This window comes from Schistocerca nitens, chromosome 2, assembly GCF_023898315.1.
Source record: "Schistocerca nitens isolate TAMUIC-IGC-003100 chromosome 2, iqSchNite1.1, whole genome shotgun sequence".
Classification (NCBI taxonomy): domain Eukaryota; kingdom Metazoa; phylum Arthropoda; class Insecta; order Orthoptera; family Acrididae; genus Schistocerca; species Schistocerca nitens.
Genome location: NC_064615.1, coordinates 1,049,375,007 through 1,049,397,213, shown reverse-complemented (window position 1 = coordinate 1,049,397,213; position 22,207 = coordinate 1,049,375,007). Strand labels below are relative to the sequence as shown.

The window sequence follows — 22,207 nt, the reverse complement described above, 5'->3', positions numbered from 1 at the left end:
ATAGTCTGCTCCTGACAATGGAGCAGCAGGATCTCATCAGTCATCTTCAAGAATGGAGGAATATGGAAGTGAGGATGAGGACTTGATGCAAGTAAGTTTTAGAAAACACTTCATTTTAGGTAGTATATGATTATCATTATCAATTTCATTTAAATATAACATGAAATTTGTTATTTTATTTGTTTCTATATTTGTTTTACATTGGGGTATTTTGATTAAAAATGGTGACTATTTAAACAGCTTTTGGGAGCTTTAAGTATCACCTGGGGAAAGGTGTAGCCGGACGTGGACACACACCCACAGCAGCAACAGGATTAAAGGAACCCTCAAAATCAATGACCAGCAAAGCCGCGCAGTTCCGTAACTACTTCCCAGTAGTTAGTTACTTATTAAAACATCTGACTCACTTTATCTGTAACTGGTTCCTCCTTGACTATCTGTGGATGCTTGGCCCTGGAGTTTCATTTTGTTTTCCCCATTGACCAATCCTGTCCCTGGAACACATAATGTCAAACACCTCTTTGCCTCAGTAGCTACCCTTGCGCATTGTTCTTCGTGTATTCAGCGGTCGAGTGTAGGAAATAGGGAGCCTTTCCTTATGTGGTCGATGCCCTAAGCCCTTCACTGGTCTCTTATGATGTAGTGTAGTTTCTACAACCCATGCCCCCTCCCCCCCCCTTTTTTCTTTCTCTCAAGCTCGTGCTCTCCCTGTTCTCAGCCATTTACTGTCTTAAGGACCTTGCTTCACTAACTCCATCACATTACTAATTTCACAGGCCCTTGATTCATCACCTTAACTCTCTGGTCCCATCATGTGGCACCTGTGGCTGCTTTTATCACACAAGTTCTTTTGTTACTGTATTCCTTTCAATATTGTTTCCAAGAAATGGATTTTCATTGTGGACAAGACAATATATCCAAATCTGCAGAGACTTCTAACTATATTCCATAACAAAAATCTTAAACAAAGCTACAAAACATTTGACATGGATTCAACTAAATTGGGCCAGAAACTGTTATTGATTCACTATGAATGCTGAAACACTATAGAATGATAACATATACAGCCACTTTATTTCCTTTCATGTAAATCCAAACCAACATAATGCTTCTGACTTAAAAGAAAAAAAGTAAGCCACAACAGCTCTTGTGAACAGTGAAATCACAATCTGAACCACATCAAATGAATACCTGTGAGGTGATTAACAAGTTCAGTCAGCTCTTGAGTAATAATGTCAATATATTTGGGCAGCTAGAAAGGAACACTGAACTACTGAAATGAACTAAGCACCACATTGTTTACATAATGGACTATAAAATTTGTGTGTGTGTGTGTGTGTGTGTGTGTGTGTGTGTTGTGATTCATCTGCAAAGAAATGTTTAAGTCTGAAGCTTTAACTATTGTATTTATTTTGTCTGGACAGTTACAAAACTGAACAACAGCAGTAGAAGTCACTGTCACCATTCTGAAAATATTCAACTAATGTGAGGGTACATTGCACAGGTAACTCAAGCACAGGGTAAAAATCAAAATACAAGACATTAATAAGAGGTTCCCAAACTAGATTATTACAAACCAGCACTCAATATGGCATGCAGCATGATTATCTGCACAGCCTAAGGCTTAGCTGTTCACTTTTTACAGGTGACCACAATGAATAGTTGGTAGAAAGATTAAGGATTTTATATTTTTATTAGAAACCATTAATATTCAAGAACAACATTACCAAAGTTGTAAATGAACTTGGCATGTCAGTAATAAATAATCTGCTCAATAAAGGGAAACAATGTATCTCACATTGTTGCACAACTGCACTCAACACATGGTAGTCTGTGCTGTAAACAAGTTATAAAATGCTTTGTATTGTTCTAAACTCTCCACAAAACTTAGGGAAAGCAAATACTCAGTGGAATGTGTAAACTGCAAATATGTCCTTTTTGGCAAAGTTGCCTCACAATCCAAGAGATATTCTCAAGATGATTCAGTGCTGATGGACACTGGAGGCAAGTAATGGGCTCTAATCTGTGCATGCAGATGAGCAACTTCTGGATCCTCTTTCTCCAATGTTCGTATTAACTGCACAAACTGCACAATACCTAAGAAGAAAGAAAGAAATTAATATCGCATATGTATAGACAGAATTATTAGTGAAGTTAATGAATTTTCATCCTCAAATGGGAGAACAGAATAAAATTTTAAAATGGTGAAGTATAAAAACATGCAATGCTAAATGTGTTAAGTACGGTGTCAGTATCATTTTTTAACCAGTTAAGATACTGGCTGATAGCAGTGCATATCATCCACTCACTATAACTTTTCATTTCTATTTTTTTCTACCCAGACATGCTATTTTCTAATGAAAGTCAGGAAAGTGCTGCATGTGAATGTACAAAACAAGTAACAATGTCCTAACATCAACTGTCATACATCTCACTGTTCGTGTGCAATTTGCAACATTACTGTGTTGAAACACTGTGGTTTATATTAATACAATGTGACTTTTCTCTCTGTGTTACAATGATGCCGTCTTAAGTGATTATTTTTTTCAAAAATGGTATATGGGAAGACAGTTCATATTGTTAGAGATGAACACATTGCAAAGTGCTAGGAAGCTACAAAACAACATAGTTTTGTTACTTTAACAAAGCCATCACCAGGTTTGCAAACTATTTTAACACTTCTCAGAAAACAGTCCAAGAAACAAAAAGTAAATTAGGCTAAGTTGCTATAATGAAGGAAACAGCTTCTTGTCAACTCTTGCAAAAATTGGAAACATTCAAAATATCACAATAAACATACCAATTTCAATAACCATATAATCAAATACATTAGTGAGGATTTTTATGAGAGACAATGTCATTCCTGCATATGTCCAACTCCTGACTTTTCTCATAGAATGAATTATCTTCCAGTGGAAAGACAGCTTTAAAGAAATATGGTATACGTCATGAAAGTTACTATTAGAAGAAAAAACCAAATACTGTAAACTGGAAGCAGCACTATTTGCAGAAAGCAAGGAAATTAATTACTGATGGTGGATCACTATTTTATTTCAATGAGACTTCAGTTGATTTGAACCTGACTTACAGAAAATGTTGGAAACATAGTGATGGTATAGGAATCACAAGCAGACATGGTGATTGTTGTACATTTTGGCAGACTCTCAGGCTTTGTTGAAAGGTTTGAATTAATTCACCACGGGCAGATAAACTGTGCTAATTTTGATAAGTGGGAAGAAAGTTATTCCCAGAATAGCTACACTGGAAACATGTTTTCTTGTCGTGTACAATTCTCCATATCATGAGAAACATATCTACAATCAAACATCAAAAAGTTTGCTTAAAAGATGAATGCTTGATTATTTGAGGAACTTGGCATGACATGCAGATACACCCCAAGAAGACAGACGTGTTATTTTAACAAGCTATTGGCTAGCACTGGGCATTCAGCTGCCACACTACCACCATGCACATGTGATAGTAATGTGGTTAAGCTAGCTTGGCATCAAGTGAAAGAATATTGTGAGAGACAAAATACAATGATGGTAACATGCCACTGAAAAGAGTACAGGAAGGTGACTTAGAAAAGCATCCAATGTGTGACAGCGAACAATAATTGATCTTATTTTGTTCATGAAATACTAAAGACAGAAGATCATTATTGGCACAGAGACAAAATCATGGAAGACATCTTTAACAATTTTGTAATCAAATTTGAACAAGATGATATCAGAGAAAATGACACAAGCAACTTAGAAATAGCAGCAAGGCTAAAGATATGGGAGAGTTCCTCGCCACATTCGCCTCCTAAAGCATGTTAAGTTTACCAACATTTGTAGTTTAGGTTGTAGCATCGGAGACAGCTAGCATGTTCAGAAGATGCAAGGACTTAAATGGCTTTGTTGTTCATAGATAGTTTAATAAATGCATTAACAATGGTGAAAAATTTACTGGATGGAATGCTGATCACTCTGGGCGAGACTTACGAGTGACACAACAAAGAATTGCTGCCAGAGGTGTAGTGGTAGTTCTTCAGCCTTGGCACACGGGTTGGCAAGTGAGATGGTTCTGTATATAGATGTTGCCAGTTCGATCTCTTTATGTTGGATAGCATCGATCATATTTAGATTCAGAGGTCTTGCTGATCAATACATTTGACACACATGATCTAGCAGGGATAACACAATTCTTTTGTAAAACTGAGCATGTATATTATCTGTACCCCGAGATCAGTGAATAGGGCAGTTTAAGATTGAGCACCTATTTTTAGATCCATTAGATGTGGTGACCAAGACAGCTTTTAATCACATATAAGTCCAGGAAACTCATCAAATCATTTACCTCCAAAAAGGGAGACTAATTGTATATGTAGTCCCTTCCCTGGTTTGAGCAGGAGCAATTTGCATAATGAATTTGGGAACTGTTCTGCATCCCACATTATGTTCAACAGGGTACAGATGATGTTCTCAGCTTCCGCTGCGAGGTGCCACATATTGTAAAGGATTTCGATGGTATCAGACGCAGACAATGTCTAATCCTGCTCTCACTTGGAGAAGGTGCAGCTGGTAGAGTTGGTCACTATTGGAAGCAGTTGTTACTGTATAGACAGGAAACTGGTGCCTGGCAGGCAGTTGCAGTTATCTATATACAATGTTATGCCACAGTATGGGTTGCATCCCTCAGGTTCAATTCCAGGCTACTGCCTCTAAGGGGTTCCTCCAACCTCACCCAAAAATCCTTCTGATGGTTTTGCATACTATGACTAATTTTGTGGAAAGATTTATGAACTACAGCAACACAAACTGTAATATCTTTAGGCTCTCCTTTGTAAATCAATGTCAGTTGATGAAGACTGCTCAATAACCTGCCACTGACTACATAACAGCACTCATTGCTCAATCAGAAGTCCTCGCAGGTGGCCTGAAGACATTGGAGTGGATGGAACAGCAGAAAGACATATCATGTTTATAATTTGAAATTGACACTGCAAGTCTGACAACCTCCTTTTGGGCAGTATTTGATCTGCTAGTCATATCCACATTAGGAAAGGGTCACTTGAGGTGAAGCCATTGATAGTTATTCACTGAGCAATGTCCTCATGAGGTGGATAGCATATTAAGGGATCAACAACAGAATGGCCACCAGCACTGAAATGTGAGATCTGTCCAATATCTGCAATATTTGGTTTTTGTCTCTGCATAAAGCTCTAATCTGGAAGCATATAGTGATGGGGCTCTACATCACATTGTCAGCATGAAAATCTTTTTAGACGAGTCTCTGACACAAAAACAAAGTAACACCTCTTGTGTTGAGAGTCTTAGTTCCTCCGACAAAATCTTGTATTCGTTAAAATAATAATAATTAATAAAAGTAATCTTAAAGATGCTCCTCCCCCCCCCCCCCCCCTTGTTTCATTTTCCTACTGACTCTATGAGATGGCTCTGATGTTTAAGGCATTCATTAAGGTGCTAGTTAGTTCTCTCAGGCAAACTTCAGTATTCACGTGATCTGTTAACTGCAGTTACTCGGATTCCTCTGAAAGGGCTAGAGAAATATGAGCTAATACCTGTGAGCTGATATTTTTAAATATGTGTCTCCTTGAAAGATAATGATGTAGCCTTTCTTTCAATAAGGAGACACACTTATTGGTCATCTTTACTCTCTTTTTTTTTCTGGAGGGGGGCGGGGGTGTAACTGGCTTGGTAGTTACTGGAGAGAGACACTTGAGTATTTGCATGAGCAAGTGTAGAAATTCAATTGCTGTTATCTGCATAAAAGCATTGACTTTTAAAACTGGTTTCCAATGGTGCAACAAATGATTAGTGAACTCTGGATGCTGAGTGTGTGTGTGTGTGTGTGTGTGTGTTTTGAGGTTTTCGGGTGCTAAACCTCAAACCACACACACACACACACACACACACACACACACTCACTCACTCACTCACTCACTCCTCACTCACTCACTCAGCATCCAGAGTTCACTAATCAATTGTTGCAGCTGAGTAGCATTTAATAGCTTTTCAGCATCATCATATGATGCACATTTAATTCTGGATTTTTTTACTCTGCAACTTAAACACGAAAGAGCTTGCTCAACACTGAGTGTTCTCTGCCAAGGCATGACATTCCATGCCTCATTTCCTGCAAGTAGTACTGGTTTTGCACGCAATTTTAGTATGAATGTACTTCCACCACATAAAGCATTGCACATACAGGTTAATTCTTATTAATGTTTAAAAAATCCCAAACTGACATACGTGATGCTGAAACAATTAATTTAATATAAAGCTACAAATGTCGGGAAATGCCTCGAAACTGGATAGCAAACCTTGAACGTAGGACTTCACCAGATGACTTATCTCACCACATGTGCAGTGTTGGGGACTATTGATTTATCACACCTGATCATCCAACCCAAGTCAAGTAGTCACACTGGTGTGGCTCCCGGCCAACCTAGACTACTTTAGCACTAGGGCTCATGGTTCGAGTCTTTCATCAGGCAGACAGGTTTTTTTTTTTTTTTTCTGCTCATTGTTTTAGACATTTGTGTGTTTGTACTGAGATAAGATTTATTATTTTATTTACCAGTCTCGCAGTCTTCACTGGTTAGTTGCAAAGTATATCACAACAAAAACCTGTTGTATAGCATCACAAGTAAATAAGCATAAGCTTCCAAACTGTACTGCTACCAGTAAATAACCTACATGTTCTTTACTAAAAAAAGTCCGTGAACAAAAAAAGTGACAAAAGGAAGGAAACACAAAACAACAGCCTTTGTTTGGTTTAAGTGAAGACAAAAATTTTCTAATTTCTACATTTACAACAGATCACATTTACAAAAGGTGATAGAAAACACAGTATGCTACTGGTGAGGGCAGGACCAATAAGCCCAATCACTGCAAATGGAGTGAAGTAGGTTATATGGTGATGTCACACGTTCAACACTTGCTATCCACTTTTGGTGCGTTTCCTGGACATTAGCAGTCTCTTGTGTCTTATATTAAATTACTTGTCTCAGCAACATCTACATCACTTTGGGGGTTTTTAAACATTAAGACGACTCCCCCCCCCCCCCCCCCCATACATGAGCATAAGTTCAAGTGAATAATAACTGGCTTTAAAAGTTAAGATAAAGCAAAAACTTAAAAATAATGGCTCCAGTTTTCTCCAAACTGATATTCATTCTTTCTATCACCCATTTACCTGCACACCGTTACCAGCCTATTCTGACAGTAAATTGACTGGATATAAGTGCACTATATCTCTGTAGGATACTACTACACAGCTACTATTTAATATTTTATGTAGCTCAACAACCACAGGATATTCACCAAGCTTCTTGGCTTTAAGACGTTTATCCACATTTATAGAAGTTGCAGAATGAACTAGTATAGTGCCACTTTAAAATATCTGCAAAGATTTGCATACATGGGCTACATTTTCTAAGGGTTTCTGAATACTAAGAGGAGAACAACTAAATTCCCATCTCTACCCTTCCATATTGAATACATACTATCCCCAACTGAATCCCATTACTTACACCCACTACGACAAAAGATTGTTCGCAACATCTTTTTGCTTTGTTGAGTATTAATCCCTACCACTTGCATGGACATTCCACTGGTAGATCGAATTTTTTAAAAGAACATCCCATATCTGATTCAGCAAACTGCTAGAGAAATTGGCTTTGAGCCTAACAAATTCCCGTGCATGTGACTAAGTTTACTATAACGGACATGCAGCAGGTATCACAGATGTGACCCACTAATTGCTGTTTTGCCTCAACACCTACCCTACCCATCCCATTTCATCAATACACAGCATAACTTGAGGATCATGCTTCAGAGACGTTTGGACATCATCATGATCAGGACAGTTTAGCCAAGGACCCAACTATTCATGTCACAGCACTCTACTGTCATATTCAGCAAATGTGACTCAAGCAGGTCCACAATTTACTACAAATAGATCGCTGAAGGACAGCATGCAACTGAGACCTGGAGCACAAATAATAGTTGAAAAAGGCAAAAATGTCATCAGAAAACATAGGCTACTATTTGTTACAGGCAGTCACAATAAATTGAACACTGAATGACAAATTGAAACCTCCAATCCAGATGAATATGTGCCAAACAAAGTAACAAAAGATAGTGAAATCTCATTTTGGTTTACTTGTACCATATGGCAAATGTTGCAAAAACATACTGCTACACTCATGGGACAAAAGAGATTGGAGGGAAACAGAGAGAAAGTCAATACCAACTCTATCCAGAAGAAATACTATTTATGAAGCCTTCAGTTATTCTCAAAGTAAGATCCTGGCAAAAGGTCTACCATAAAAATCATAGAGGCCATATGTAAAGTTGATGAATGGGTCCAAACCTCCCATCAACTCTCTTGTGGTTAAGACGGCAGACAGAGAGCAAAAATATTAAATTAATGAATCAGGGTTTACCATACCAATGTCACACTGCAGCACAGACTCACGCGAGAGAGACCACGATTTTAGTATCCTCAATTTTGAAAAACAATTACGACTGCTTAAAGCAAACAAGGCACCAGACCCTAACATAATTCCAGTTAGCTTTTACACAACACGCTGCACAATTAGCAACTTTCCTAGCTCACAGTTGCTAAGAACCTCTCATGCAGCAGTCCTGCACTACTGGGGAAGTAAGGAGGCCATTCCTGTTTACGAGGGAGGTTTGAAATTCTTGGAAAGGAATAGAAAAAAGAAGTACTTACATGACAAACTTTTTTTGTTTTTTCAATGTAGGCTCCTTATAGATTAATGCTCTTGGTCCAAGATGTTCCAGTGCCTTGATCCCATCTCAAAAACGAGTTTCCTCTAGGCCTGCAAAATAGTTGTCAACTCCGGCTATCAATTCTTCGTTTGAAGTGAATCTTTGTCCACCAAGAAAAATTTTCAGTTTTGGGAAGAGATCGTAGTCTGACGGAGCCATATCAGGTGAATAAGGTGGGTGTGGCAACAATTCATACCTTAGTTCCTGTAATTTTGCCATGGCGACGGCATGTGTGCAGGCACGCATTGTCAAGCGTCGCAGCACCCATCTTGTAGATAATTTTTTCATTTCTAATTCTTCAGTTAAAATATGATATATCCTTTCAGATGACATCTGGCAAGCATGAGCTACTTCACCCACTTTCAATCAGTGATCCTCCATGACCATTTTGTGCACTTTTGCAATGATTTCTGGAATACTGACACATCTTGGCCAACCACTGTGCAGCCAACCAAATTTAAATTCAAGTTATCCACTTGGCAACAGTTGAATATGAAGGAGCAGAGTCCCCCAGTGTATTCTGGAAATCAGCATGAACATTCTTTGCTTTCATACCTTTTGTTTATGAAGTACTTAATCACTGCTCAAATATCGGTTTTTTCCATCTTCACAAATCACTATGTGGGAACAACAAAAAAGCCACATCACCACCACAGCTCTCTTCCAAGAGCACAGACGTGGCACATATCTACATGCAACAGTCCGATGAATACCACTTGAACAACTCGTTGCGATGGTGTTGACCTCTCATGGTGATTCTGAGAACTTTTCAAACCACACTCATAAGAATAGTAAAAGATCAGGGACTCAGAATTACAGACCAGTACTGTTAACCGCCATCTGTTACAAGATACAAGAGCATATTCTACTCTCAAACACTGTGACAATCCCCATATCTCAAAAAGCCTGCATTGATTCAGGAAATACCTTGTTTGCTTTGGCCATACATATCATTTCGCAAACAACAGATAAAGGAGAATAGATATACTCTGTCTTCCCAATTTTTCGAAAGGCTTCAAAAATTTTGTCACATCATTGCTTACTAACCAAGGTAACTTTGTAAAAAGTATATTTGAGTAGCCCAGATGCTAAAGTTGCTAAACGCATTTTTGGTTGATTTTGAGATGAGCACACTGACATACAGATTTTTTCACCACCTACACGATGGAATAGATTTCAGGGAGCAAAACCTGCTGTAAATGATTGAAAATGGCTGTCGAAAATTGTGTGTAGATGCAAAATCCCATTTAATGTCCAACATTTGCAAAAGCAGCCAAGTTCAACAGGGATGGGGGTCGCCATTCCATGTCCGGATTCAAATCATGCCAACTGACATCCGACTTACCTATCTATATTATATTTTAGTTTGTTGGGATTGGGTGGGATATTTTTCTTATCCAGAGATACATTGGCTGAGCTGTAGCGAACACTTACCCAACACTGAAGCTCTCACTGCTGACGAGTTGTCGAAATATACTGCAGTAAGGGCAGTTCAGCTGGTCAGCAGGATGTTTGTTGACATATTTACGTGAGTGTTTCTCAGAAAATGAGTGGTTTTGTGGACAGTTTAAATGCAGATCGTACAAAGGAAGTGAGAGTAATTGAAATAACACAAAATCTTCGAGAAATCAAACACGTAACAACAGTTTAAATGTCCAGAATGGGGCCAAGGGCGATGGTCCCTCCCAGAAAAGGAAGTGGCGTTCTGCTCAGTGGAAACAAACAGAAAGATAACAACATGAAAATTATTATTAAAGCAATGTTATGATGGCATTTTCACTGTCAAGAAGCCAAAAAATCATTTTCTCTCAAAGTGAAAGCAAAAAGATTTGTCTAGTTCATGTTCAGCCCTTCTACAATTCTGAAGTGGGTGAGGGGAAGAGCATCGTGAAGAGGGGAAAAAATTTCAGCAAAGGTAAAAGGCCCAAGATCAATCATAGCAAGCAAAGAAGTTACAAAAGCCAAACTTGAAGAGATCATAAAGCTTTTGGAGCTACATTTCGGTGGAAACTGCGTGACCAATGATAAACTCAAATTCTACACTGAAGTGTCAGACTAGCATGAAGGCACTCCTGGAGTCACTCCAGCCACTGCCAACACTCAGAACAAGGAAGAAGCCAGAAGCGATTTTGAGTTGATTGACAGTGTTGGGGCCGGTGTCATTCAAAAGCAATTACCAGCCAATTTCATTTTCTAGAACTTTTTGTCATTGTTTCAACTAAGATGCAATTTTCCACCAATTTTATCATTTTCTAAAATGTTATCAATTTTTTATTAAGATACAATTTTGGAGCTTATTATATTTTCTACAATGTCTTGTGATATCAAAAGTACAATGGTGTAAAAAAAACTTTATGGTAAACATTCATTTCTTCTTTTTTTTCCAATGTTAAATAAATCAGTTTTTTTCCAGTAAAATAATATCACCTTTGTATTTTTATATGCCAATTTTGAAGAACCTTCAGATTTCCCTTTGAAATGAAATGTATTTTGTTTACATCCGCAATAATTACATTCCATCCTTCTGTCAGTCCTAACATATCACCAAATAGCTGGTTTTGCAATCAAATGTTGTTTCGTAATTGGATTAAAACATTTGCAAAACCTGCTTATTACATAAATATGGTGCAAAAACCATTAGGTCAATATTTCACTTAATGTATAAGACATAATCATTTAGCGGAGATGCAGAGTCACGATAGGCACAATAAAAAGATTCACATCTTCAACCTATTACCCATAACCTATCCTCCTACATAAAAGATACCAACCACTTCCTTGACCGACTCTCCACAGTTCCTTTCCCTTTACCACACGGTGCCCTGCTCTTCACTGTTGATGCCACCTCCACGTACACTAACATTCCTAATGCCCATGGCCTTACTGCTATCGAACACTACCTTTCCAGATTCCCTATGGATTCCAAACCAACAACCTCCTTCCTAGCCTCCATGACCAACTATATCCTCACCCACAATTACTTCTCCTTCGAAGGCATTACCTACAAACAAATCCGCGATACGGCTATGGACACCAGCATGGCACCATCCTATGCTAACCTGTTCATGGGCCATCTAGAGGAATCCTTCCTAAAATCCCAGAATCCTAAACCCCTCACCTGGTTCATGTTCATTGATGACATCTTTGCTATCTGGATTGAAGGCGAGGTCACCTTATTCACATTCCTCCAGAACCTCAATAACTTCTCCCCCATTTGCTTCACCTGGTCCTACTCCACTCAACAAGCCACCCTCCTAGATGTTGACCTCCACCTCAGAGATGGCTACATCAGTACCTCCGTCCATATCAAACCTACAAACCACCAGCAATACCTCCACTTCAACAGCTCCCACACATTCCATATCAAGAAGTCGCTTCCGTACAGCCTAGCTACCCATGGGCGTCGCATCTGCAGTGACGAGCAGTCCCTCTCTAAATACACCAAGGGTCTCACTGAAGCCTTCACTGACTGTAATTATCCTCCCATCCTTGTACAAAAACAAATCTCCCATGCCTTATCTTTCCAGTCTCCCATCACCTCCCAAAGTCCCACAATCTGGCCACAGAGGAGCATTCCTGTCTTAACTCAGTACCATCCGGGACTGGAGCAACTGAATTACATTCTCCGCCAGGGTTTCGATTACCTCTCATCATGCCCTGAAATGAGAAATGTCCCACCCACCATCCTTCCCACCCCTCCTACTGTGGTATTCTGCCGTCCACTGAACCTACACAATATACTCGTCCATCCTTACACAACCCCTGCTCCCAATCCCTTACCTCATGGCTCATATCCCTGTAATAGACCTAGATGCAAGACCTGTCCGATACATCCTCCTACCACCACCTACTCCAGTCACTAACATTACCTATCACATCAAAGGCAGGGCTACTTGTGAAACCAGTTATGTGATCTACAAGCTAAGCTGCAACCACTGTGCTGCATTCTATGTAGGCATGACAACCACAAAGCTGTGTGTCCACATGAATGGCCACCTACAAACAGTGGCCAAAAAACAAGTGGACCACCCTGTAAGTGAACAAGCTGCCAAACATGATACCCCTCATCTCAATGAATGCTTCACAGCCTGTGCCATATGGATCCTTCCCACCAACACCAGCTTTTCTGATTTGCGCAGTTGGGAACTTTCCCTGCAATACATCCTATGTTCCCGTAACCCTCCTGACCTCAACCTTTGTTAGTCACTGTCCTCACCCATCCACACCCCCTCCCTGTTCCCATTCCAGCACTGCACAGCCGTCATTTCACCGCCACATCCTGACTTTTAATTTATTTTTATTTTTATTTCTCTCCTTTCCGCTACTTACCCCCTCCGCACCTTCTCTCCTACCCTCCGTCTAAAATGCAACACTTCACTGTCTGCCACTCCCACCATACTATCCCTCCCCCTCCCCACCCCTGCCTCCTCCTTAAACACACCGTCACCACACCCAGCATGCACTGGTGCTGCTGCTCGCAGTGTAGTTTCAGCTCTCTGAAACTACAGATGTGTGTGCAAGTTGCACTTGTGTGTGTGTGTGTGTGTGTGTGTGTGTGTGTGTGTGTACTGCTGACGAAGGCCTTAATGGCCGAAAGCTATGACTGTGTGAATCTTTTTATTGTGCCTATCACGGCTCAGCATCTCCACTATATGGTGAGTAGCAACTTTCCTTCTCTCGTATTGTTACATTCCATCCTGGATTTTCAATTGTTTGATTTTTGAAACATAATCATTTTCGATTTGAGCCTTTAATACTGAGTAATTAATCATTTTTGTACTTACTTTTAAAAAAGAAATGAAGTCTTTAACTTGAATAGCTTGGCTGGGATGAGTTTTTCGCAATTATCTCAGTTTCGCTTATCAAGTAGTTAGCGGCTTTTGCATCTGGGTTACTCATTTGTAAATACCTATTGATTTTATATATGTTTCACAATCAAGTATGTAAATTGGACATAAAATTTCAATCAGTAATAAAGGAAGATTGGTTGACTTTACATGTATTACTGACAAGTGATATCAAATAAGATGATCACTTGAAATCAGTATTAAGGAAGTCAAATGAAAGGTTTATTGCAGGGATACTATAAAGGAAATTACATGCAAAACCAACAGTTCTAGAATATTATTCCTGTGTTAGGAGTTCTTATCAAGTAGGACTGGCGATAGATATTGAATGAATTCAGAGATGTGCTGCTAGGATCAGAACATGTCTCTCTTGGTCTGAAGGTCCCAGGTGACCATCACTGATTTTGCTGAAACTTTGTGTGAACATTCGCACATGCTTCCACTGAACATAGGCAAAGATTTACTTTACCCAATATAATACTTCTAGAGATACAGTCATTTTTTGGATCCCTAAGCGCAACTATCTAAATTCACTACTGAGCCTTTCACAATTTTCAGACACAATATTTCTAGCAATGTTTTCTTGAATGAAACAAAATTATGCCATCTTTTACAAGTTTTTGCACTCTCTTAAATGATATAATAAAGACAGTTTTCTTGAGCAGTTTTCATATGGATAATGTGAAGCAAATTTGGCCAAAAAAATAGATGCTTTTGGGAAGGAGGGGGATGTGTAATGTTAGGTTTGTGTCTTTTTACGTTTCCGCAACTAAATTCAGGGTAAACCTGGAACATAATAAATTATCAAGACAAGGCTGTAGAAGATAAAATTTCATTCTCCTACCACTTCCCAATAGTTTACAAACTGAAGGCAAAGTTGACAATTTTTGTAAAAAGACTAAAAAAAGGCTGCTTTTAGACCACTTTTAGTAAAAGAAATCTTTGGAATTTCTTTTTGAAGGTTTTCATTAGAAAGATCATGTTCCAAACCACCTAAAAAACTTGATTTGCTTTTGTAATGTGTGCAGTGAAGGCCCTAAAAAGACGAGGTGGAGATACATTTAAAATACACCCCTGTTCTGATGGTACTCAAATCTGATGTATTTTATTATGTCCTACAATTGTTTAGTACCCTCTGTGGAAAGTAATATCAAAAGCCTTGATGACTAGCAGGTGAGATCGAGTCCAAACTTAGGGGCAGGGGGGGGGGGGGGGGGCCATGTCTTTTGGTACAAATGCTGACAACAAATTTCAGCCTGTTTCTCTGCTATGACAACTACAGAAACAAACAAGTTATAAACTCCAGAATTTAACTGTGCATTACCAAGGCAGTGGACATGGTAGTAAAACTGTTGCACAACAGCTACAACATACAATATATAAATTGCCTTCAAGTTTTACACCATCGTTACATTTTGTTAGTTCTGGAGAAGTTCATAAAATTCTGCCTGATGTTTCTTTGGAAAGAATTGATGTTGTACAGAATTTTGAGTATGTCTTTTTATCCTGGAATGGTACTGACATTCCAGTTTAAAGTACAGTATAATTTGAGTTTGTATAGTTCGTGGCTTATGTGAACTGACAAAAAATTCTGCAAATGTGTTACAATGATCCATAGTGGCTTAAGCACTGCTGATTTCTTTTGAAGTGAGAAAACCAGCATTCCCATTGCCATAGGCACCACACCCAGTAGCTGAGCCACAGGAGCCACCAGTGGGTTTCTTTACCATAGGTTCCCAAGCCGGATATGGGTTTCTTTAGACAGGATCCCACGCCTGTTTTTACATTTCTTGAAGTGTCAGAGGGCAATGCTTGAAGAGTCTTCAAGCAGCTAGAATTTTTTACAGGTTTCATTAATTTGGTATAGAATGCCATGAGGAAAACTATAATGCCAGCCAGACAATGTCACTCAGGGTGCTGGAGTAACTGTAATAATACGCTGTTCTGGAATCCAGCACTTGTCACTCCTTGATGGCCCATAAAATTAATTTCCTGGGCGATTTGGGTGCATGAAGCTTATAAAAACATCCTTTTCCTCAGGAGTCTCAGATAAGATACTTCCACTATGCGTCTGCCTGTGTCTGTATCTGTGGGGATGGATGTGTGCATGAGTGTATACCTGTCCTTTTTTCCCCCCTAAGGTAAGTCTTTCCACTCCCAGGATTGGAATGACTCCTTACCCTCTCCCTTAAAACCCACATCCTTTCAGCTTTCCATCTCCTTTCCTCTTTCCTGATGAAGCAACCTTGGGTTGCGAAAGCTTTAAATTTGTGTGTGTGTTTTTTATTGTGTCTATCAACCAGCACTTTCTCGAATGAGATTTTCACTCTGCAGCGGAGTATGCGCTGATATGTAACTTCCTGGCAGATTAAAACTGTGTGCCGGACCGAGACTCGAACTCGGGACCTTTGCCTTTCGCGGGCAAGTGCTCTACCAACTGAGCTACCCAAGCACAACTCACGCCCCGTCCTCACAGCTTTACTTCTGCCAGTACCTCGTCTCCTACCTTCCAAACTTTACAGAAGCTCTCCTGCGAACCTTGCAGAACTAGCAATCCTGAAACAAAGAGCACTTGCCCGCGGAAGGCAAAGGTCCTGAGTTCGAGTCTCGGTCCGGCACACAGTTTTAATCTGCCAGGAAGTTAAATATCAGTGCACACTCCACTGCAGAGTGAAAATCTCATTCTGGAAACATCCCCCAGGCTGTGGCTAAGCCATGTCTCTGCAATGATATGTCTGCCTTTGTCTGTATATGTGCGGACGGATATGTCCATGTGTGCGAGTGTATACCTGTCCCTTCCCCCCCCCCCCCCCCCCAAGGTGAGTCTTTCCGCTCCCGGGATTGGAATGACTCCTTACCCTCTCCCTTAAAACCCACATCCTTTTGTCTTTCCCTCTCCTTCCCTCTCTCCTGATGAAAGAACCATGAGTTGCGAAAGCCTGAATTTTGTGTGAGAGTGTGTGTTTGTTAGTGTTTCTATCAACATACCAACACTTTCGTTTGGTAAGTTACATCATCTTTGTTTTTAGATATATTTTTCCCACGTGGAATGTTTCCCTCTATTATGCAGACCGGAAGTTTGATCCAATTTGCTTTGTCACTGAGAGCATCAATTCCATTAAATTAACTTTCATCATTAAAGGAGAAACTGGGTGAAAGAAAAATGTGTTACAGGAAGAGTGGTTTTTACATGGGCATACTAAAGCAGGAACTACAGGCAATTAATTGATGGGACAACAATTCACTTCCATTTGATGCATCATTTCTGGCTAAAATTATTGACAACAGTGAAGGGAATACACTCACATTCAGAAAAAACAGAGCACCTTGAATGACTTGAGATAGGGCATTCATATTCACTAGAGATTCATGTTAGTATGTTCTGCAGAAATGATTAGCATTAGAACCACGTCAGCCTGCAGGTTCAAGGTCAACCTCGATATCATGGTGCAACACCACCTACTGGAAAAATATGCCTGCAGCTGTCATTGTAAGCACAAACCAAAGGTAATGGATCAGTGTGACTTGGCGAGACGTGTAGGACGCCTCACAGATGTATGCAAAAACTGTGCCATTAAATCAGTGGGTTTGAAAGAGGGCACATTATTGGCATGAAAGAACGAGATGCATCCATCCAGGATACTGCCACTTGTGTGGTTCTAAATGTTTCAGCAACGCAACAGGTGTGTGCAGAACAGTTCTCAGAAGGATGTACAACATGACGAGTTGGGGGTCAGGCTGCACCACCCAGACCACCCCCGAGAAGATCAACATCTCATCTGAATGTCATTGTGGTACAAATCTGTGTCCTCCCCAGCTCTGGCACAACACTGGAACAATGAACACATTGTACACTATCAGGGGATGACAGCCCGTAGTCCTTTAAGATGGCAGGGGTTAGATATGCGTCCTCCACTTCTCCACCAAGGTTGCTTGCTTGAAAATGATGGCCACATTTTGGTTTGCCACAGACAGGGGAGCAGCATCACAGTTACTGAATTCACACAAGACATACAGTGCCAACTCTAGGCCTTATGGTGTGAGGTGATACTGGGTACAACCACAAATCACCGTTGGTGAGTGTTCAGGGCACTGTAACAAGTGTGACCTACATGAATGACATCCTGCAACCCTTAGCCATACCCTTCCTACACAAGACCCCAGACAGTATTTTTCAGCAAAACAATGCACAACCACATATTGCAGCATGAACATGTATCTTCTTGATGTCAGCCTTTTGCCCTGGCCTGACAAACCACCAACCTTGTTGTCAATTGAAAATGCATGGGATATGTTGAAAAGACAGATGTCAACAACCACAAGTGAACTTTGGAACCAGGTAAATGCAGCATGGAACAAGTTAGTAGGGCCCATGGGGGACCCTGTGCCTACTAGGCAACAGAACATATGCTAACTGAGATGACTGAAATGCTAATCATTTCTTCAGAACATACATGTCCTGTGAATGTGTACACCAAATCTCGAGTCACTCAAGGTGTTCCGTTTTTCCTGAACATGAGTGTGTATTAACATCTTACTCCAGCCACAATAATACGTTGCAACATTTATGAAACAGAGTGGGGTGATTGAAAATGTGTGTGGGACTTCCTCTGAGGAGAAGGAAACTTTAATATGCTTTATGCACCCACATGGCCCAGAAAATTCATTTTGTTGGCAATCAAGAAGTGACAAGTGCAGAGCTCCAGAACAGCACATTCCTGCAGTTGCTCCAGCATCCTCAGTGACTTCGCCTGGCTGGCAGTATAGATTTCCTCGTGTCTTTTCTACAGCCAACTAATGAAACCAGTAAAAATTCCAAGTAGCTTGTCAGAAAATTTTGCTGCCACCACTGTGTAGCTCCCATTATAGGATTAGGTGAATAACATAAGAAATTGGGGAATGTACAGAGGCATGCAGACTGTCATTTATTCTTGCTGAATACCCAAACTGACTAGAACAAAAAGTCAATAATATACCCTCCTCTATGCATACTACAATGGCTTGCAGAGTAGAGATAGACACTAACTGGAAACCTACTCAACAAGACAGACAAATGAACACCAGCTCTGAGAAAGGCAGATGATATGCGATGTGGGAGACTGACTGCAATACAACCAACCTGAGTATAATATTCCGTCATTGGCTAGGATTTAGGATGGAGTTTTACACTGGTCAAACTTGTTTTGTCACCACACTTGTATACTGAGTACAGGTAATGAGGCATTAACATCAACTGTTGCATAAAATGGAGAGCTTTTTTGCAGCAGTGTACTCAGACCAGGATATGTCTAGAAATGGTTTCCCAGTACACTCTTGTATTACTGGACAAGATAGTATAGCCAACAGTAAGGAAGTACACATTATTTAAGCTAGTCAATGTATTACGATGTTCTTGTCAGTGTTTATACTGTTTTCTTGCTTGTGCATTAAAACTTCAACAAGGGTCACAATGTCAACTTCTTATCAATAGACAATAGCAACTGTTAGTAACTGCTGTCTATGCAGTGCAGCTCACAGGAACAGATATGCCGAAGGAACACAGACATATGACGAACTCCCATGGGGAAATTGTACCATTACAAGTAACGGAATCAATGAAGCAGCAAATGTGAATTCCATACGTACATGGTGAAGACTACATTTTATTTCATCTCACTGTGATGCTAAGTATATATGAACATTATAGCATTTTAGGAGACTGCAGGGTAATAGTACATCACTCTCTTTACTGAGAGGCAGATTTATATGGTGCTCACCATGTTTGAGAACATGAAGAAATTCTGGCAATCATGTGTCTCCCAAGCATGTGATCCCAACTGTTTAGCCAGGACCTACATATAGTATGTTTCTGGGCCAGAATCATTTGGGAGACACAAACACCATTTCTTTCATGGTTGGAAAACTATATGCTGGGCAATGCCAAGATAAACTATCCAACTTTTTCACTGTATGAAAGATCACAATGCTGCCATTCTGCTTTGTGCTTTTATCAGCAATATCACCAAGGCTTTTTTTCCCTAATGGGGGTTGTGGTAACAGACTGACACCTAGCATAGCTTAGGGAAGAGGTTAGGATGCAAGATCATGATTTAACTGATAGTTGATGACCACATTATGACACTTTTTTTAAAAAAAATACATGTTTTGTCATTCCAATGAATCCCTGTTTTTAAATGTGGTCCCAAATTTCCAAGTTTCTAATGTATCTGAAGATACTGATACCAAGGACACACAACACCCAAAAACTTCCGTATTTCTGAAGGGTTCCCAAAACTTCGACAGATAAAATACATGGGACTGAATACCACAGTTGTCAAAGGAGTTGACAGCACTGATTGTGCTAACTGACTAGTTGTACAGTATTCTACAATATTTCCACAGCAATTTGTATGTTAATCAGTACCTAGACAGAATAATTCAACTTCCACTCTTCCGTGCCCATGCTTCATGGGTAAAAGAACACAGCACTTCATCTTTAAGCAACCTTGGTATAACCAAATGATGGTTCAAGTGGAATAACAAGCATATGCCATCCACTCTGGCTAATCCTACACAAGGCAGCTGTGTACAAGTAAGAAAGACTGATATCATCCACATTTCAACCATGAGGACAGTATCCCACAAAGAATATAAGCAGTTTTGCAATAGACAAGACTGGCTTTTTGTATAAACATATGTTGTAAATGGACCGAAGGCAAATGCATTTTCTAAATTAAAGAGCTTGCGTCATACCGTTACAAAATTTGTACTGCAAACAATATACATTTTCAGTATATTTTTGTATACAAAAACTAGATGCAGACAAGGTGTGTGACTTTCATAATGTATTAAATTAGAACCAAGTATTGCTATTTACTCTAATATATTATCTAGATTCATGGGTCTCATATCCTCGTCAGCAGTATTATGGTAAATAACTGTCTCTGAAGCAGGCTGAAAGTTTTCAATTTGTTGATAACATAGACCATTGCTATAACAGAGTGTGCAAGTTCATAAACATGTAGGGAGAGTAGAAATAAGACTACAGCTGCCAAACCTAATGTCATATCAATTTCTTACCCTTCAGTATCAGTGAGGTCAATACCGTTTCTCAATACAGGTGACATACCAGCTACATTCATGACAAATTTCATGACAATGTTTTAAAGCATGAACAGCAAAACATAGTTAGAGATATTTATATTAGTATGAACACTAAATAACTGCACAATATCAAACGTTCCTGTTCGTGATGGGATGTACAAAATATTACGTATCAATGAATGACAAACTTACCTTCTCTACCTTCCTGAAATCCATAATTTTTTATTACATCCATCTGTATTTGCAATACAATGGGGAAGACATACTGCATCATTTTTAACATATCGTTTCCGGCATTATCTTTCGCTTCTCCAAGTTTAACGGAATTTTCAGGAGAATCTAGTGCTTCCAAGACATTCGACAGTGCAACTGTGGTAAGGAAAGCATGATCGATATATGCATGTACCTTTAGTAATTAATAAATGTTTTAGGGCAAGGAAAGTGCCAATATTTAGCTGCATGTGGAAAATTACACAATTTAACCAACTGACCTCTGGCTTTCTCCGCTGTGAACTGAAAGGAGTTAGTTATCTGAGCACTAGCCATTATTATTTCCATACACTCCGCAAAATACTTGTTGAGGCTTTCCTCGTGTTATCGACGTGGAAACACAATATTCTATTTAGTCCATCCAGCAGACTTCGTGGGCGACGCAATTACAAATCTATCGAATGTCGCGGATTAAAAAACACATACGTCACAGTGTCACATTACAAACAAACACACCTTATGACTTCACAGGTCTGCCCGAATATACATACAAAACTATCAAACCCATATACTGACAACCATAACACTCTCGTTGACATTTCTAAATTTGACGCACATCATACGTCTTTTATTTTCATAGAGCACTAAATGACAAGCAACACCCTTTTTGGGAATGTCAGAGATTTTACACACAATGTTTGTTGCAGTCCCTAGCGATGGCAGTGCTTTCAAATACGAAAAGCAGTTGCACTTTTAACATAAACCGAGGAATTATATTCATAAAATTTTCCATCGATGACTACTTCTTTGGGTACAATCAAAAGAAAGTTTAAAACTCCTCAAAGGCTTAGAGACGCAGAGCAATCATATCAGATTTGTAAATCTGATCAATGAAAATGGACAAAACGCCAGAATTCTATCGACTAGCAAACCAGTTGTTATTATTATAGCCCAGTGGTTTCCAATTAAACTTAAAGAACACTGTGTAAGGACATCAAACAGACAATGAAGGAAAAAAACACATATTTGTAACATTGGAATTCGAAAAGGGCTGCTTCACTCAGGCAGCTATTTATGCACTCAATGATTGGATAAATTTTTTAATCATAAAATATCAGCAGTTGGAATCTTCAGCGGCTTTTCGAATAGTTGATCACAAAAGTATACAGAATACACAAAACTACTGTACTGGTACCTTCATAAATTTGTGAACTGTTTCAGTATGTTATTGTTTTCCTTCTAAGTCTTTGATCTTACCACACT

At 39.5% G+C, this 22,207-nt stretch overlaps 1 protein-coding gene across 1 annotated transcript; it reads right to left on the bottom strand.

Moving 5' to 3' along the window:
- Window positions 1-1,674: 1,674 nt before the first annotated feature.
- Window positions 1,675-21,587, bottom strand: LOC126237399 (protein C10). Its single transcript, XM_049947490.1, has 3 exons — window positions 21,226-21,587; window positions 20,927-21,103; window positions 1,675-2,097 (listed from the first exon to the last, which is right to left on the bottom strand). The coding sequence occupies exons 1-3, from the start codon at window positions 21,290-21,292 to the stop codon at window positions 1,973-1,975; spliced, it is 369 nt and encodes a 122-aa protein (XP_049803447.1). The 5' UTR covers window positions 21,293-21,587; the 3' UTR covers window positions 1,675-1,972.
- Window positions 21,588-22,207: the final 620 nt, after the last annotated feature.

What these genes read in the sequence shown, in the direction of transcription:
- LOC126237399 (XM_049947490.1), bottom strand. Translation starts at nt 21,292, where the DNA reads ATGGAAATAATAATGGCTAGTGCTCAGATAACTAACTCCTTTCAGTTC. An exon ending in CACAGCGGAGAAAGCCAGAG is followed by an intron (nt 21,104 to 21,225) that starts GTCAGTTGGTTA and finishes TCCTTACCACAG; the next exon opens with TTGCACTGTCGAATGTCTTG. An exon ending in ATTTCAGGAAGGTAGAGAAG is followed by an intron (nt 2,098 to 20,926) that starts GTAAGTTTGTCA and finishes CTTTCTTCTTAG; the next exon opens with GTATTGTGCAGTTTGTGCAG.